Source organism: Hakea prostrata, chromosome 7, assembly GCF_041222555.1.
Source record: "Hakea prostrata isolate BN-2017 chromosome 7, UWA_Hpros_2, whole genome shotgun sequence".
Lineage (NCBI taxonomy): Eukaryota > Viridiplantae > Streptophyta > Magnoliopsida > Proteales > Proteaceae > Hakea > Hakea prostrata.
In genome coordinates this window covers 35,739,845-35,757,881 of record NC_142606.1, presented here as the reverse complement: position 1 = coordinate 35,757,881, position 18,037 = coordinate 35,739,845, and the positions used below count along the sequence as shown (strand labels likewise).

Sequence of the window (18,037 nt, the reverse complement as noted above, 5' to 3'; positions counted from 1 at the left end):
AAATATGATCATCTTATCGTGCATGGGGATGTATAAAATAAGAAAAAGTGTGATTATTATTTTGAGCAAATTAACGGCACCCACTATATTTGGGGCAACACTCTTGACCACCCACCATTGCCTTATCAATTACTTGGCATCCATATGTAAATTACAAGTTACCCACAATTAACTTTGTTGTTAAAATTGACTATAAAATTACCCAAATGTCCTTCCTTTTAGTTAAAGAATTTTAAATTTGAATTTTAAATTACCTAAATACCCTCTCGGTAGGAAAATGAGGATAATACCCCCATTTTGATTAAGCAAATAACACTAATACCCTCATTATAAATTGAGTAATTGAAAAGCTTAAGTAAAATTATGAAAATTCCCTCCCTTAAGCAAAATTACTAAAATACCCTCCCTTATATTCTTCAAGTGTTCATCACATTTAGGGTTCAGAATTCCCTAATCAAAATGAAAAGCCTCTTCTTATTCTTCATTTTTCTTTTCCTCCTCTTAGTAAATAAAGTTTTGCAGATTTGGTTCAGAAAAACATCTTTAATATTTTTGTGAGTGTGATCAAAGTTCTTCTTGTATTGCCGAAGAGGCCTTGGTTTACCCTTTTATATTATATTAGAAAAATGGTGAATGGGCTCTGGAATGGTCTTAATGGTTGTGTTATCTTTATAAGGATCGATCATCCATTTAGGGTTTCATTCGATTTTCTCTTTGATTTTCCATTACAAACAATTGAAATTGAAATACAAGCAACCACATCATCTCTACCGAAAAAAAGAAGTAAATGGATCATAGTGGCTTTGGATTCCACTTCCGATCAACCTGAAATCCAGGAATGAAAAAATGGTTGACTGAACATCCTGTAAAATGTTTATGAATTCCAGATCCGTGCCAGAGCATCTCTGGCTGACCCGATAGATTTCTCTTGATCTCTCCCATACTTTGTTTTTTCCGATCTCTGATCCACTTCACCGCTTAGGTATTGAACATGAACACTAACATTCCACGAAATAAAGTTCGTCTACTTCGATCTGAAACTGCAAATCGCAAGCATTTAAAAGAAATCTCCACATTTTTTTAGATGCTTCTAGTAATTTCATTATTCCTATAGCAAGCTTCCACGTCCAAGCAGCTCCACAAGCATTTGGACAAGACTTTTTCAATTGGATTTTCAAATTTCAGGACCACTGAAATGAAAATAAAAATTTCAACTTTAGCTTCGATTTGGTGCAATTTTTATAGCTTTTGCAAGAGGAATTCTAGTGGGTGAACTCCGGCAGGGGAAAGGTGGATGGTGGAGGCGGTTGTCTTTGACAGGGAGAGGGGGTTCGGCAGTGTCCGGTGATGTTTAGAGGTTTCAGCGAAGGATATGAAGAATATGGGTGGAGGGAGAATATCATTCACCCATCTAAGGGTATTTTGAGTATTTTGGAATACATTTTGTTTTAAATGATTTAAATAAAAAAAAGGCAATTTCATAATTTTATAATTAATTATAACTACTAATTAATTAATTATGGATAACTTGTAACTTACATTTGGATGCCACGTAATTTATGAGGCATTAATGGGTGGTCAAAGAATTTTGCCCCAATATTGTGGGTGCATGTAATTTCCTCTCCTATTTTTTTTTTCCCCCTAAAACTGGTTGGTTTTCTATGAAATGCTATTATGATATCCAAAAGAAAATGCAAAAAGCTGCTACCCGTTGAAAATAATAAAATGCATTATGTTGATCGATTCAAAGTCTCCAACTCAACTCCTCCTGAATTTTATAAGAGAAACTCAACTGCCCCTGATTTTCCAACCCAACGGCCACTGCTTCTTCTTCCCTCGTTAAAGGTCCCTAGCCATGGAATTCACTCCAGAAAACTCAACGGTTTTTTTTCTCTCAAGAAATGCCTTTTCGATTTCTGAGCACAGCTTCCGCCATGAAAGTACCTTCAAGGACATGTCCCCGTTTGCAACATTTCATTAAATCATTCTCAACTACACCTCTTGTCACTACACCCCATCTCAGAACTTCCCAGACACCTAAACCATCTACCAATTTGGCCATTACAGCACCTATTTCTTTCCTGAATGCAGATCTGATTACCACCTATCCTTTTCAAGAACCCCCAATCAGGAACACCTCTGCTGCCTTCACTCAATCCAGGACCTTTTCTTCTTCTACCATAAGTCCATCTAAGGAGCCTCTGGAATCCATGGATTCCAAATCTTCTCCTTCCGATCCCATACCTGTTGTTTCCACATTCGCAAACCCTTTTGAGACTTCTACTCCGATTGACGCAGGCTCTTCCTTCAGAAAACCGATTAGTCTATGGCCAGGGATGTATCATTCTCCTGTAACGAATGCTTTGTGGGAAGCGAGGTCGAGCATCTTTGAGAGACTTATTGACCCACCACTCGATGCTCCTCCACAAAGTGAGTTGCTTACAAAAACTCCATCACAGAGTCGAACAAGTGTGCTGTACAATTTCTCCAGTGATTACATCCTTAGGGAGCAGTACAGAAACCCATGGAACGAGGTCAGGATAGGAAAGCTGCTTGAAGACCTTGACGCCCTTGCCGGTACTATATCTGTCAAGGTAACTTGATGTTTCAGCATTTCCACCCCCCCCCCCCCCGAGATAGCAGTGTTCATTGCTCTGAATGTGGCTTTCTGGAATGAGATCCGTTTTCTGGGGGAGGAATGTCCTTTAATTCTCTATAACTGCTCGGCTTCCTGGGCATTTGCTGCCTGTTTTTCTGTTTTCGTTAGTGCCCTGTTTAGTTGTTTTCGTGTTTTACTTTGTCTTTTATTACATAATCAACCATTTTGGTGACTTTCTTATTATTTTGGGGGGTGTTGGGTAGTGGGATATGAGATTTGTGATTCGTGAATTAGCTGTTGGAATTCTTTTTAACTGAATTACTCTAATTAAACTGCGACATTTTTGTTAGATTTCCTTTCATTCAAGCCCACAAATGCTCCTGGTTGCACTGATGGTAATTCGGGACAAATTGGAGAGAATTTTACGAAATCTATATGATCTTTTTGACTAAGCCATTAAATCATTTTATTTTTTGGGTTCGGGGTCAGGAAGGTGGGACTGGATTTTAGTTTGGGTACTTGTACATTATATTTCATTGCCACCTTTTTTTCCTTCCTTCCTTTAAAGCAGGTACAATATGTAGTTCTCCTGAAAGCTTTACTTTCAGTTTCTTTATTGTGATTAATGATACATTTGGAAGAAACATGCTTTTGTAAAAATTCAGGAACAGTTTAATTCTCAGGTCAGAGCAGTAGGGGAAATTGCCAAGCATCTTTATGCTTTGTGGGACAAATAAAAATTACGAACTTACCGGTAATTGTATCTTATCTAGAATTTTTATCTACCAAAGGACAACCCTAAATAACTGAGCTTCCAGTCACTTGACCACATTTTTGTAGGTAGATAGGGGAAAAAGAAGGAACATATGGAAATAATCTGCGGACCACTTCCATTGTCATATTAAGTAAAAATTAAGACTTTCACCAATTCTCTGTACTTGTGACCTCATCTCCCCCCTCCCCCCCTTCCCCTTTCCTGAAAACCTGGGGGGGGGGGGGGGGAAAAAAAAAAAAGCAACATGGAACAGGCCAGAGAAAAATAACCAAGATCCATGGAAGGAGAAAATGCAAAAGAAGGGAGAAAGATCAACCAGAGAAAAGGAAGATGCAGAGAGAGAATGCAAAAGAAGAGAGGAAGATCAAACAATAAGAAGGAGGATACAGAGGCTGACATAAATCACCTGGCTCAACTGAAAACCAAATTTTAAGCAAGAAAACACCGACTCTTACAGAGAACTTTACTTGTTCTGCATTGCCTCTTTGGACCTAAGCCCATGGTGTACAATGTATCTTCCTCGTGCAAAAGTTTATGTGAGCTTCTGCAGTAGCAATGATGATTGTCAATGACTATTCTTGTATGTAACATGGAATCAATATCAATTCAATATGTTAAAAGTTTCTTTTGAATGACCTAATATGAGGAGTTCAACATATAGTAAACAAAACATGGGATATAATAGAAGTTTATTCTCCAAAGGACAAAGCAATAAACATGAGTCAATGTAAATTTGTGAAGTGTCAAAATGTGGATATAATGTAAGTGTGTTGTCACAAGGCCAGAAGACAAGCATTGCATCAGAAAAGGTTTTCTGTTACCTTAGACCAAGAAGGTGGTGGATATCTAGTCAAATGGCACCTTGACAACTGTGCTTCTGCCTTCCGTTCCTGGTTGATTGTTCCTCTAGAGTTAATTAAAACCACTGAACTGTATAAATAGTTCTGATTTTTCTTGATTTATTTGTTTATTTGTGAGTCAGCACTGTTCCTGTGATGATAACATGACAAGGCCCTTGTTGTTAGTAACCGCCTCTGTGGACAAGATGGTTCTGAAGAGGCCGCTTTCTGTTGATACTGATTTGAAAATAGCAGGTGCCGTTATATGGGTTGGACGGTCATCAATTGAGATTCAACTAGAAGTGACTCAATTTACTGAAGGTATGTGAAAACCCATACTTTTATCTTTTATTTATTATTATTTTTTTAACAAAGTCAAAAACTGGTTTGAGTAGTGCCTTCTTTTTGATAAGTAACGTTAATATGTTGAAGGAAAGCGTGGATGGATTTATATGAATCCTTACAACTAAATTTATCAATGATGAAAGAAAATCTGCTACTTTTTTATGTTAATTAATAGAAAGTAACTCAAAATTTCAGACAGAACTCTTTCTCCATTATCCTTTTTTTTTCTTTTCTTTATGACCTGAAAGCAGGAACCAATTAAACTTGTGATTCCTTTAGGGACCATTTGTTTGTAAGAGACTAAGAGAAAAAGGGGTGGGAAAGATAGAAAGTTGGGACCCTCTAGTAGTGGGGTGGTAGAGGGGAAAAGAAAAGAAAAGAAAAGGAAGGAGAAGGGAGAGAAAACATGGAATATGTGGGCCCCACAAGCTTATTTAAATTTTCCACAGAGTCCCATCCAAAATGGTGTGACTTTTTTTAAGCACAGGGTGGAAAAAGTTAAGTGACACATCAGCAGAAAAGTTCCTTAATTCAAGGAAGCTTGTCGGTTCCCACCCCAGTGAATCAAACAAAGTGAGATTTTTGGAATTTCATTGGGAACAATACACTTCCTCACCCCTTTTTGTCCACCCCATTTTATTCCAGTGAACAAACGGTCTGTTATGTTTTGTTAATTGCGTGATGGAGTTGCACTAGGATTGACGGTTAATCAATAGCCAAAATTTGTATAAGAACCACTCTAATTTGGGAAAATTGGGTAACCTTGAAAATCAGTTTAGGTGTAGGATAGGAAATAGAACTCAGTTTGGGGCCTTGGAAGATTCGCTTGATTACAAGGATGTGTCGGGGATTAATAAAGTTAGTCAAATTTGAGACAATTCTGATAATTAGAAATAGGTCTCTTGTCACACCCCACCCAGCCGGATCCGGTAATACCCGAATACCCGTGGGGGTGGTACACCACAAGATCTAGGTTCAGTGACAAATCCATACAAAACATGATATAGCATAATTAAATGGACAAGAATAAATTAAGTTCAAGTAATAAATTATCAAATCTGAAATAATGATTACAATCATCCATTATTTCAAATCAAAACTAATCATCAAAGTCCTAGAAGAGAAAGAATATTTAAAGTTGCAGTGGAAAATCCTTTAAGGAAGCTCTAAGGAAAAGAAACTCCATAAGAGCAGTCTTGGGCATGAACATGAAGCGTCATGAGCTTCCACTTCTTCTCCGACAACGCCCTCCTGGTAGCCATTCATCTAAGGATCCTCAGCGTAGGAGGGGTCCTCATAACCTATAGAGCAAGCTAAAGAAACAAACAAAATAAAGGAATGAGTTCATAGAATTCAGTGAGGTAACTAACATTCATGTCAATACATTCATCCATACTCCATATCATAATTCATAAAACAATCTTCTATTTAATAATATAAACAACAAATGCATGGTGATGATATGAGGTTCCTAACTCTATAATGTAATCTCTAAAGTAGACATGCATTAAGTCACACACCAGTCTTCTTTGAGCGGTCTCATCATTCTTCCCTCACGGCCCTCAAGTACATCTGTTGGGTTCTCCATGGCAATTTGGCCAAGTCACATCAATCCGTGGCTGGGGTATAAGTCACCACTCTCTCACATCACCACTGGTATAAGATCTGGCGCGTGTCAAGGATTATTCTAAGCCCAATGCAAAGTCATACGGTCTCGTACTACATATGGTCCGGATACTTCCCCTATGGCACCAACCAACTCTGTTCAATATCTTTTCCCACCTAGAGTCAACGTATCCTATGGCACCAACCACTCGGACTACGTTGACCCCTAACCCTATGGTCATCCACATATAATGGACATAATGCTCTCCATGTCCTCTCACGGGTCATTTCACCGGTCTTAAGCGCCCATGAGCCCTTGTCTATTATATGCAACCCTACCATCTCATGATGACAGTGGGCCTGCTTGATGCTCACAGGACCCAGCCATTGACATCACGGGTTAACCGGTTTCAATACCCCTACCGGAAGGGTAGTAGTACTCATGAGGTCACCTAGCCAAACACTTCTAGACATGCGTTACATATGTCAATCAACAATTAGGGAAAGCGCCAAGGGCGCCATAAGAATGCGTCCCATACTGCCTCCTCTGGTATCCTATGGCAGAAATGCCAAAAGGGCATTCCCCATTCCCCAATGTAACCTAAACAATCACATAAGATCACTAGGGCAATGGGTGAACCCACGACCCTAGTAGAAAATACGAGGTAAAGATATTAATATTGTTCTTCCTCTTTCATCTCATACAATATCACACCATATTCATATCAATAACATAGGATTCAACAACAAAGAGAAATACTCAAGCAATAAATCTTAGATTCCATTAGTGCAAAGTTCATACACAAGCATATCATGGTAAATATAAATTTACAACAATTTATAACAATAAAAGAAATTAAAATAGCAGCAATTAATTATGTATAACATGATTAGTTATTACTCACCTTTTACTTTGCTTATTTCTCCAAAGTCCAAGAATTCACTCCCACAAGTTTGGTGACTAAAGATACATAAATGCCTATTCATGCAAGAAATTAATAATCACAAATTAGAGTCAATTTGGGTTTTAAAGGATATCCTAAAATCTTCCCACGAAAACCCAAATCTGAAAACTAGGTTAAAAAGGGTAGTTCCCAACCTCACTAGTGAATGGTCTCTAATTCGCTACCAAATCGAAGTCTATAATGAAACAAAACTTTGGGGAAACTAATTGGCAGCAAAAGGATCCTACGGGTACCCTCAATTTGATCAAATTGACTCAGCTCAAAACAACCCAAATTTGGCTCTCATAAAATCACCTGTACCACCTAGAGAGTCAAAATGCGTCAACCTTAGCATGGGATCTTACCATTACTCCCACAAACTAGGAAGTGACATTAATACAAGAAAAGAAAGCATCCAAGATACCTAACAACCTTCCTTTTCAAGATCTCCATGAAAAAAGAGAAGAGAAACTCTCACCAACTATGATTAAAGAGAAGGGTTAAAGAAAACTAACCTTTCCTAATAATTTTGCGAAGATTCGGATCATAAAAACTTTTGGAAGGATGGGAACCACTCTATTTCTTGGTTCCTCCTCTTCCCACAGCCTCTAACTCGTTCTAGCCTCCCAAAATGTGTTTACGGATGAGATAAAACATAAATAGGGTTTAAAAAATCCGAAATCCATTTTTGCCCCTAAATAGAAAATGGGGTGGGGGGTTGTTCACGCAAACGGCCCAATCTTCTGGCCCATAGTTGGACCCCCAAACAGACTCCGATTTTAGTGATTTTTGGCTCGTTGGAAAGGTCTTTCGACGATCTTCGATTTGATACCTTATTCGCATCAATTGGATTCTCTGACATCAATCTATGGTCTTTCAAATATCACCCTATTTACATCATCGTGATTAATCTTCTCTCTTCATTTAAACTCTAGGAGAGTTATTGAGTCATCACGAGGGTCATCCACCAACATTGGGTCCATTTTCAAACCTTAGGGCTCGACTTGAATGGTCCACGATTGTCGCCAATTCGAGGCTCGGGTTTTGGTCTTGAAACCGCGGGTTAAAGGGGTAGAAATCCAGGGGGTGAAGTAGAAATCCAGGGGATTTCACATCTCTTTCGAGGTTTAGGGTTTTGGGTAGTGGTTGTATTTATATAAAAACTTGACTCACAACTTGGCTAAGGTGTATGAGGAGGTGTCTAAAGATTTGTTGCGTTCCGAATTCCGATGGATGGATAGATGTAAATCTAGGTGCTCTTGATTTGAACAATTTGATGGAAGGGACTAATTTAGAGTTTTTGATGTATGATTGCTTCCAAAAGGTGGATTGAGTGTAACTTCAAACCTTTTGGAGCGTTACACACCTTGGGTTTGTAATCAATTACTTTTACACCGGGGTCTTGTGTGATCGACGTATTCCATTAAAGCTTAAAGGAAAATTCTATAGGACCGTAGTTCGACCAACTATGATATACAATGCAGAGTGTTGGGCTGCTAAAAAGAATCATATAGATAAACTTAGTGTAGCAGAAATGAGGATGCTAATATGGATGAGTGGCAAAACTAGGAAGGATAAGATAAGGAATGATCATATTAGAGTTGGTCTAGGAGTTGCTTGCATAAGTGATAAGCTTCAGCAAAGTCGTTTGAGGTGGCACGACCATGTTTAACGGAGACCTATAAAAGCCCTTATATGGAGAAGTGATATAATTCAAATTGAAGGAACTAGAAGAGCTAAGGGTAGACCTAAGATAACCTTAAGAGAAGTGGTGAGAAAGGATATGCATAGCTTAGGCCTTGTATCTAGCATGGCCTCAAACAGACCTGATTGGAAGGCAAGAATCCACCCCATTTAGTTGGGACAAGGCTTATTGTTGTTGTTGTTACCACCCCCCTAAACTCAATCTTTTTTATTACAAATGTGAACTCGGTGTCGAAAGCTTCTACAGAAGCAAAGTCCCTTCTTTCTTTCTCTTCTTTTGTTTTTTGTTGCCCAGGGGGGGGGGGTGCATTTTTCCTATGCAGCCTTACCCCAATAATTTTCTGAGAGGTGTTTTGATACCTTGACCTCAGGTTATGACTATAGTCAACCAATGACACCAAGGCCTGACCATTTCAATTACAAATGTACCACTCACTAAGAGAGGTTGTTTTAATACCTTGACCTCAGGCTACAACTATAGTCCACCAACCATGACGCCAAGGCCTGACCATTTCAATTACAAATGTACCACTAACACTAACAATTTTAAATAGAAAAGTACATGTTTGCCCTTATTGAGTCTTCTTATAATTGAGGAAAAAAATGAAAGATATCTAGAAATAACTACAATACACAATGCCACTAACAAATTTCTCTAACTTATTGATTCAATTATTTTTTAGAAGAACATATTTGGTACTTCTTGAGGAGTAAAGGAGGGTAGTATGGGAATTTTGAAAATGCTATGGATGCTGAGTCATAACTTAACCCTGTGATTATAACGACAAGGACTGGTTGATCCATAATTTAAAACATAGAGCCTGTAAACATAATAGGAAAAATTCAAAGGGGGGGGGGTGTAAACATAATAGTTTACCAACCTAGGGGTGTATATGTAGAGGCGGACCTACATGGGGCCGGAGGGGGCCATGTCCACACCCCCCCCCCCCCATTTCTTGAAAATTTTGATTAACTTCTTTAATTTTTTCCAGTTTTTTCTCTTCCTAAATGTGAAATGTCACTATTTGCCCCCCCCCCCCTTGATATTGAGAACAATTTTTAAAGGTAAAATAATGGGTATAAATGTCATTCCTAATTAAAAACTAACTCCTCAATCCCTATTTATTCCCTCACTCTCTCCTCTCTTCATCTTTTCTTCCTATTTATTCTCTTATCTTTCTATAAATATGGGTTAAGGAAATTTTTGGAAAAAAAATCTTATTAGGTATTAAAAATGTCATTCAAAAACTAACTCCTCAATCCCTATTTATTCCCTCCTCCTCCTCTCTCCTCTTTTTTTCCTATTTATTCTCTTCCCCTTTCTATAAGTGTGGGTTAAGTAAAATTTGGAAAAAAAAATCTTCTCCACAATTAGGTCTCTTTCTCTTTCTCAATTTATTTATCTTTTATTTTTTTCTCATTTTTTTTGTTATTCTTTTTATTTGATTTTATATTCTCTGTTTCTTTATTTCATCTACAATTTTTGTTATTTGATTTTGTATTGTGAATAAAATGTCTATAGTTAGTAAGGTAACTAAGTACAATTGGTTTGCATTTCCTACCAAAGAAAATTTTGGTTTGCATCTAACTTTTTAGGGTTGAAGTCATGTGTCACTTTTTTTTTTTTGCTTTAATTTACCTATATTTTGTCTTAAAAAAGTATAGTTATAAATAATTTACCTATTTTTTTCAAATATGTGGGCCCCACAAAATATATGTGGGCCTAGCGAGACCCCCCAATGGGTCTTATAAGGGCCCACACAATATGTGTGGCGAAAAAGCATTAGTGTTTCCCCAATAGGAACGTTATCTAGATTTTCATTCTTCGCCCCCCCCCCCCCCCCAAATGTTAAATCCTGGTTTCGCCCTTGTGTATATGTAATTTACTCATCTGTTGGTGATTTCGGGGGATATATTTTTTTTTTGGGGGTGCAGGGTGGGTCTGAGTGTGGGTGTAGCAGCTGTGGTTGAAAATTGGACTAAAACTAGTGGCTGAATCAATGGTTTAATGGATTTGCAGGTCTGGTTCTAATAGCATCTCAATGGGGTCGTTTTTTGGGCTCCAAAGGAATAAAATTAAATGCCTCACTGTTAATAAGCTCTTCAACTAGCAGCTTGTAGGCTGAAGATGGTAAACTGATTCCATATTCAATTCAGGGATCTCGAGATTAAAAACAAAATTCCGAACAACAAGTTGAGTTCCAAATACCAAGGACTGCAACTTCTTCTTTTTTTTGGATGAATAAATAATATATTAATGACAAGGAAACAAAAATACAAGGTCTTTAAGCAAAAGACCGAAAGGAAGAGCTAAGGCTTCAAGAAACAACAATGAGCTTGTTCTTTGGGATATCATCAACAGGGGGAGGGGAATGGCTAACAGTCTAAAAGAAACATCAAAATAGATGACATTCCAAATCCTATCTATAGAGCGGGATTTGGAAGTCCATCTTCTAAGATTGTGCTCCCACCAAAGGTGATGGATAGAGGCACCGTACATAAGCTTACTAATCCGATCGCAAATGGAAGTTCCTGCAAAGTTTCTCAAGATCCAAGGCCAATCACGGGAAAACCCGAAGGAACGCCTCGAATGGGGCCAAATGGAAGCTGGGCTTTTCCCCAGAGCAAATCTGGAGAAAGGGCAAGAAAAAAGAAAATGTGATCCAAGTCTTCCAAACTGTTCCAACAAAGGATGCAACTGGGGTTGACTGGGATATGGTGGCCAATGGGGAAGGTTTGGGTGGGGAGAGCAAGGTTAAGGGCTCTCTAAAGGGTTAGGGAGTGACGGGGGATGAAGCTTTTGAACTAGACCAAAGGGGGCCAGGGGGGTTTGGGGCTGTGGGGTGGAGGAGGTTATGGGCTGAGGATGTGGAGAAGGTTTTTCAAACTGTTGTGTCACATATGGAACTAGAGATAGGCGGAAAGACTCCGAAACCTGTGTGAGATGGGGAGGGGGGTTGGGGACCAAGTGCCATTCAAGATGAAAGTAGACAGGGGCGCGGATTTGGGGAACGGGTGTCATAGATAGTGCTTACAGGGACCGAAATGATTGAAGAGAATTCCCATCGGATGCCATGGGTCAAGCCAGAAGGAAGTGGACGTACCGGAAACAATGGAAGTGGAAATAGCAAAGATGACGCGGGGGCGTAGCAAGAGAATTTTCCTCCAGACCCATGAAGGATTGGCATTAAAGTAGTCCAGATGGAATCGGATCGAAGGAGGTAAGAATAGACTCACTTAACTCAAATGGAATCATGCTTTGGGGCAATTTTCCAGATGAGCTTGAGAAGGCAAGCCATGTTAACATCAAAGATCCAGCCAATACCTAGGCCTCCTTCAAAGGTAGGACGGCATAAGGACGACCAACTAACCGAATGGATGAAGCAAGAGGATTCTTGCCCTTTCCACATGAAGGCACAAAACAAGGATTCCATTGCTTGGATTGTTGATTTGGGGATGGAGAAAATTTTGCACTAGTAGAGATAGGAAGATTGGAGGACTGAGCGGATGGGTACCACCTTGCTAGCAAAGGATAGAAACTTGCCTTTCTAGAGTTGAAGCTTCTTGTGGATATGATCGAGCATAAGGAGGTAGTGGTGGGGAGTGAGCCTACCAGGGATGAGAGGAAGACCAAGGTAGACCACAGGGAAAGGAGTTGGGCTTGAAGCCCGAGAGCTGAAGAAGGGAAGCACGAAGTAGATCGAGGACATCGGAGAGAAAGAGAGTGGATTTGTCAAGATTGACGCGAAGGCTCGAGAGGGATTCGAAAAGAGAGAAAGCCGAGAGGATGGATGATATGGAAGGTGGTTTGCTTTAGAGAAGATCATGAGATCATCCGAAAAGGCTAGGTGGGTAAGATTTAGGGATTTGCATTTGGGGATGGGAGAGATGAGGAGATGGTCAGTTTTGGATTGGAGGATGCGGGAGAGGACCTCTAGGGCTAGGGAGAAAAGATAGGGGGAGAGGGGGCAACCTTGGTGAATACCCACCCGAGAATGGAAGAATCCTGTCGGGGAGCCATTTGCAAGAATGAAGAAATGAGGGGTGGAGATACATGTCTCAATCAGTGTATGAAGGGGGGGGGGACCCCGTGAAGAGAGAATATCGCTGATGAATTCCCATCAAATAGAGTTAAAGGCTTTGTGGAGATCTACCTTAAGGAGCGCGGCTGGGGAGTGAGCGGATCTATCAAAACTATGGACAATTTCCACACAAAGAAGAATGTTATCCGTGATAATACAGCCCGAGAAAAAGCATATTGATTTTCGCTCACAAGAGAAGGTAAAGCCTTTTTTAGCCTATTCGCTAGGACCTTAAAGATGAATTTGTAGAGAAGGTTGCAGAGGGAAATGGGGCGGAAATCAGGGAGGGAGGATGCTCCTTGCTTCTTGGGAATAAGGCAAAGGAAGGTTTGGTTGATAGATAGACGAGAGTTAAGAAGGGTTAAAGAAGAAGTTGCGGATGGCACGAACAAGGTCTTCTTCAATGAAATCCTAAAAGGCAAGGAAAAATCTTATGCTAAAGCCATCGGGGCCCGGAGCCTTATTAGGCTTGTGGGACCGGATGACAAAGAGGATCTCTTCCGAGGAGGGAGATGATGATGGCTGGGTTTATGAATTTATTGATGAGATTGGAGGGGAGAGGGGATTGGGCAAGAAGGGAAGGAGGAGAAAGAAGGCTAGAGAAGAAGGAGACATCTCTTCCTTGATACTGGTGGGGTCGGAAATGCAAGTCCCATTGCTAGTGATAAGGGATGGGATGGAGTTGAAGTTATTTCGTGCTTTGAGGGATCGGTGGAAGTAGGCAGAATTGGAATTGCCAAGCTCAAGCCACTTGATTCTAGCTTTCTAGCGGAGGAAGCTTTCTTCAAAGGCGAGGAGGGAAGAAAGATTAGAGGAAAGGGATTTCTCATCATTAGCAAGGGAAGGATTGGAGGGATCACTTTTGCAGGAGAGATTGGATGTGGTGAAGATTTCGAGCGACAGGATTCGACTTTGGAAGAGAGATTGCCAAAAGTATACGAGTTCTAGGAGCGAAGAGCTTCCATGGTGTTGCGGAGCTTATGAGCAAAGGCAATAAGAGGGAGAGAGTGACAAGGGACAAGCTTGGCCCAAGCTTCAAGAACTATAGAAAAGAAGGAAGGGCTCGATGTCCACATGTCAAAAAATTTAAATGGCTTTGGGCCAAAGGAAGCGGGAGGGGAAAGATGGACAAGATAAACCAAATAAATTTTCCATTATCCCCATATAACTACAAAACATCAAGTTTCCAACCACTAAGTTCTCCTTTTGGTAGACCACTGCATCCAAGCCTAATCTAAATAATTAGGCTTCTTATGCCTATGGTTTGCAGAGTCTTTAAAGATAAATGAACAAGCAACCTCAAGTAAATCAGTAGATGTCCATTTTCTGTTTCACTTCTCCACTTTGTTTTGAAGTATAAGAATAACTAGTTTGATGAATCAGCCAAGAAGGCATCCCATTTTGGATAAATCCAGAGGATTATCAGAGCAAAAGTTTTCTAGAGGCACACCAAAGTGTTCATTTCATATAAAAATTTTGAATGATAGTTAAAAACTCAAAAGGATCCTTTAAAAGGTACAGCTAAGTAAGATGAGGATGTTCAACGGATCAATGTTCAATACACTAAGGTTCCTGTACTCATTTTCTTCTATTGATCACCACTGGGGTGATAGACAATGTCGCAACCCTATATTAGTGTCTTATTCTTTCAGAAGTTGTGAACTATTATGGTAAAAAGTGGACTATGAACGTAGTTGAAAAACCACCACAAGCACATGATAAAAATTATTATATAAAAATAGTAATAATTAATTTAATCAGATTAAATTGTAATCACATTACATTGGGTTTAATGGTCACTCAAAAAATGCCAATAAGTCAAACGTAGTCTATAAGCTGTCATGTCTTGTTGATGATAAACCAAATAAAATTTCCATTATCCCCATATAACTACAAAACATCAAGTTTCTGGCCACTAAGTTCTCCTTTTGGTAGACCACTGCATCCAAGCCTTAATCTGAATAATTAGGCTTCTTTGCCTATGGTTTGCAGAGTCTTTAAAGGTATAAGATACACTTCATTCTAGTAGTTCATCACTGCTCTAATACTACTTAAAATGGGGGAGCAGTCTTTCCCAAGTTTTACCAAAGCCACTTTTTTGCTCTCTCTTTTACTTCAGCCACCTTCTGTTTAATTTTCATCTCCAATGACAAATTGATTGCAGATGTCAACTGTCAACATGGGCTTCAGCTCAACTGAATTATTTGGATTTAGACCTGGATGTCAACTGGCAACATGTTTGCAGATACAATTATTTGGATTGGTTGTAGGAAATAATCTTCACCTAATTGTAGCTTTTTTTAATGCTTTCAATAGAAGAAGAAAATATTTATTATCTGCAAAAAGTCCCTAGAAATATTGGAAGAAATTTGTCTTTATTTATTCCACTTAGGTTTCTCAATAATTCTTTGCATTTGATGTTATACCATTAAAATTTTCATATATTTTGATTTTTACAATGTCCTATTGTTGTAATGTGAAGAATTGTTTTGAAGTTGTTTATTCAAAAACCCCAATAGGGTATTTATAGTTACAATCTAGTAAAGTCCCACACTAAGTAGGAAAAAGGAAATGCAAAATAAATAAAAAACTGACTCTAGACTTAGAATCCTATTCTAATTAGAAAACCTTAGTCGATGCTTTCAACACTCCCCCTTAAGTTTGAGCGTAGATATTTATCATGCTTAACTTGCTCATAATGTAATTGAATACCTTCGTGCTCAAGCTCTTTGTGAGCACATCAGCCCGTTGTTCGTTTGAAGTAACAAAGGTAATATGGATCAACCTAGCCTCAACCTTCTCTTTGATTAAATGTTTGTCAATCTCCACATGCTTAGTGCTGTTATGTTGTACTGAGTTATGCTGATCGCTGATTTACTATCTGAGTATAACTTTATAGGAACCTCCAAATCCGTCCCAACCTCCTAAAGCAACCCTTTAAGCCATAATACCTCACAAATGCGAGCCGCGCTAAACTCGCTTTCCCTAAACTCAGACTTGTCCTTCTCCAAGCCACAAGGTTGGACCTCCCACATACCACAACCGTTGTTCCTTCATCTTGCTTCTCCAAGCCTCACCAAAGCGATGAGGAAATTAAAACCTCCCACATACACACAATACCCAAAGTGAGGAGTAGGGACCTGGCTAACAGACTATTGCAAATGTGATGTTAGGTTTGTGTGAGATGTGATCACTTTCCTACTAATTTTTTATACCTCATCTTGTCATCTGCCCTTCCTATCCTTCAAATGGGGGCTCAATAGGAGTCTAAACGTAGGACATCCCATTTCTCAAGAGGGAACCCCAAACCCCCAGTTTTTCTATGTCTTTGATCTCAAATTCGGTTCCCAAAAAAGTCTTCAATGTTGAAATCTCATCATCATTGCTTCTGATCACAATATCATCCACATATACTAAAAGTAGAGTAGTGTGGGAACCACCTCTTTTAATAACCAAAGTGTGGTCTGCATTACTCGCTTATAGCCAATCAGATATCATTGCCTTATGGAACCTTCCAAACCACACTTTTGGAGATTGCTTTAACCCAAATAAAGCCCTCTTTAACTTGCACACTTTCCCATAAGTCTCGGTAGTAGAATATCCAAGTGGTACATCCATATATACCTCCTCTTGGAGTTCTCTATGCGAAAAGGCATTCTTCACATCTAACTGTTGTAAACTCCACCTTTTATTAATTGCACATGAACTAATAGTACGAACAATATTCATCTTGGCAACAGGGGAAATGTCTCTTGGTAGTAAACGCCATAAGTCTGAGTGAAGCCTTTGGCCACCAATCTTGCCTTGTATCTTTCAACAATTTCATCTGCCTTGTGCTTGATCACAAACATCCATTTGCACCCAACAGTCTGCTTTCCTGTGGCCAAAGTCACCAAGTCCCATGTTTTGTTTTTCTCCAAAGCTTACATTTCCTCATCCATAGCTTCCTTCCAGTTTGAGTAAGATAATGCCTTATGCCAAGTGTTAAGAACAATAGTAGAGGACAAAAAGGAAATAAAACTTTGAAATTCTAGAGGATAGGACTAAAACATAATTGGAAATAGGATGTTTGGTGCAAGTTCAAGGTTGCTTTCTTAATGCAATTGGTAAGTCCAAAGTAGGATCAGAAGAAGGTATAAAGACAGACTCACCTAGAGGAACGGATTGTTCAGGACCAGGAACCAAAGCTGTTAACTAGCTTGGTTCAAAAGGGGTCACTCGTTGCTTGCTTTGATAGGTTTTCAGAGGTCTAGTCTCCCCCTCTTATATCATCCACTAGTTGTTCTTGTTCGGTCACTCCATCTTCCAATGGAGGATCATCTGTAGAAATCTCAGGAGAAATATCGAAAGGAGGAATTAACACTGGAACCTCTTTAAAAGGAGGAATTAACACTAGAACCTCTTCACTAAGACTCTCCCCCTGAGGACATGTGGGGGAAAAATATGGAATCTGTTCGTGGAACACAACATCCATTGAGATGAAAAAACGACGAGAACTAGGATAATAACACTTATACCCATTCTGTGTAGGAGGATAACCCAAGAAAATGCACTTTAACCCACGAGGATCCAACTTTCCATGAACGTGGTGGTTCCGGACAAAGACAACACATCCAAAGACCTTAGGTGACACCTTAAAGGCTGCTGTTCCTAAAAGAACCTCAAGGGGACAGCATTGGTCTAAGACTTGAAGGCATTCGGTTAATTAGATATGCTGCAGTAAGGACGGCATCACCCCAAAACCGAGGAGGCACATGCATAGTAAACATAAGGGAACGTGCTACCTCAAGTAGATGTCTATTTTTGCGTTCGGCAACCCCATTTTGAGGTGGAGTGTCAACGCAACTAGTCTAGTGAATGATGCCATCGTTTGCTAAGTTAGAAGGGAATGCTCCACCCAAGTACTTAGTTCCTTATTTGTACGAAGGATTTTGACTGTCGCCTCAAATTGAGTCCTAATCATATTATGAAAGCTTAGAAAACATGAGAAAACGTCACTTTTTTGGTGAAGTAAGTAAACTCATGTGGTCTTAGTGCAACAGTCAATGAAAGTAACAAACCATCTATGACCAGATAAAGACATGGTTTGAGAAGGACTCACACATCAGAGTGAATGACTGAAAGAGGGATTTTACTACGATAAT

The 18,037-nt window shown here is 39.4% G+C and overlaps 1 protein-coding gene across 1 annotated transcript in view; it reads left to right on the top strand.

Annotated features, from left to right (window-relative positions):
• Nucleotides 1-1,708: 1,708 nt before the first annotated feature.
• LOC149010985 (Thioesterase/thiol ester dehydrase-isomerase superfamily protein) overlaps nt 1,709-18,037 on the top strand; it is a 40,474-nt gene continuing 24,145 nt past the window's right edge. Inside the window, exons 1-2 of the mRNA XM_089161909.1 lie at nt 1,709-2,594; nt 4,357-4,534. Coding sequence (XP_089018035.1) covers nt 1,902-2,594; nt 4,357-4,534 — 871 coding nt within the window. The 5' untranslated portion in view covers nt 1,709-1,901. The remainder of the gene's footprint in view (nt 2,595-4,356; nt 4,535-18,037) is intronic.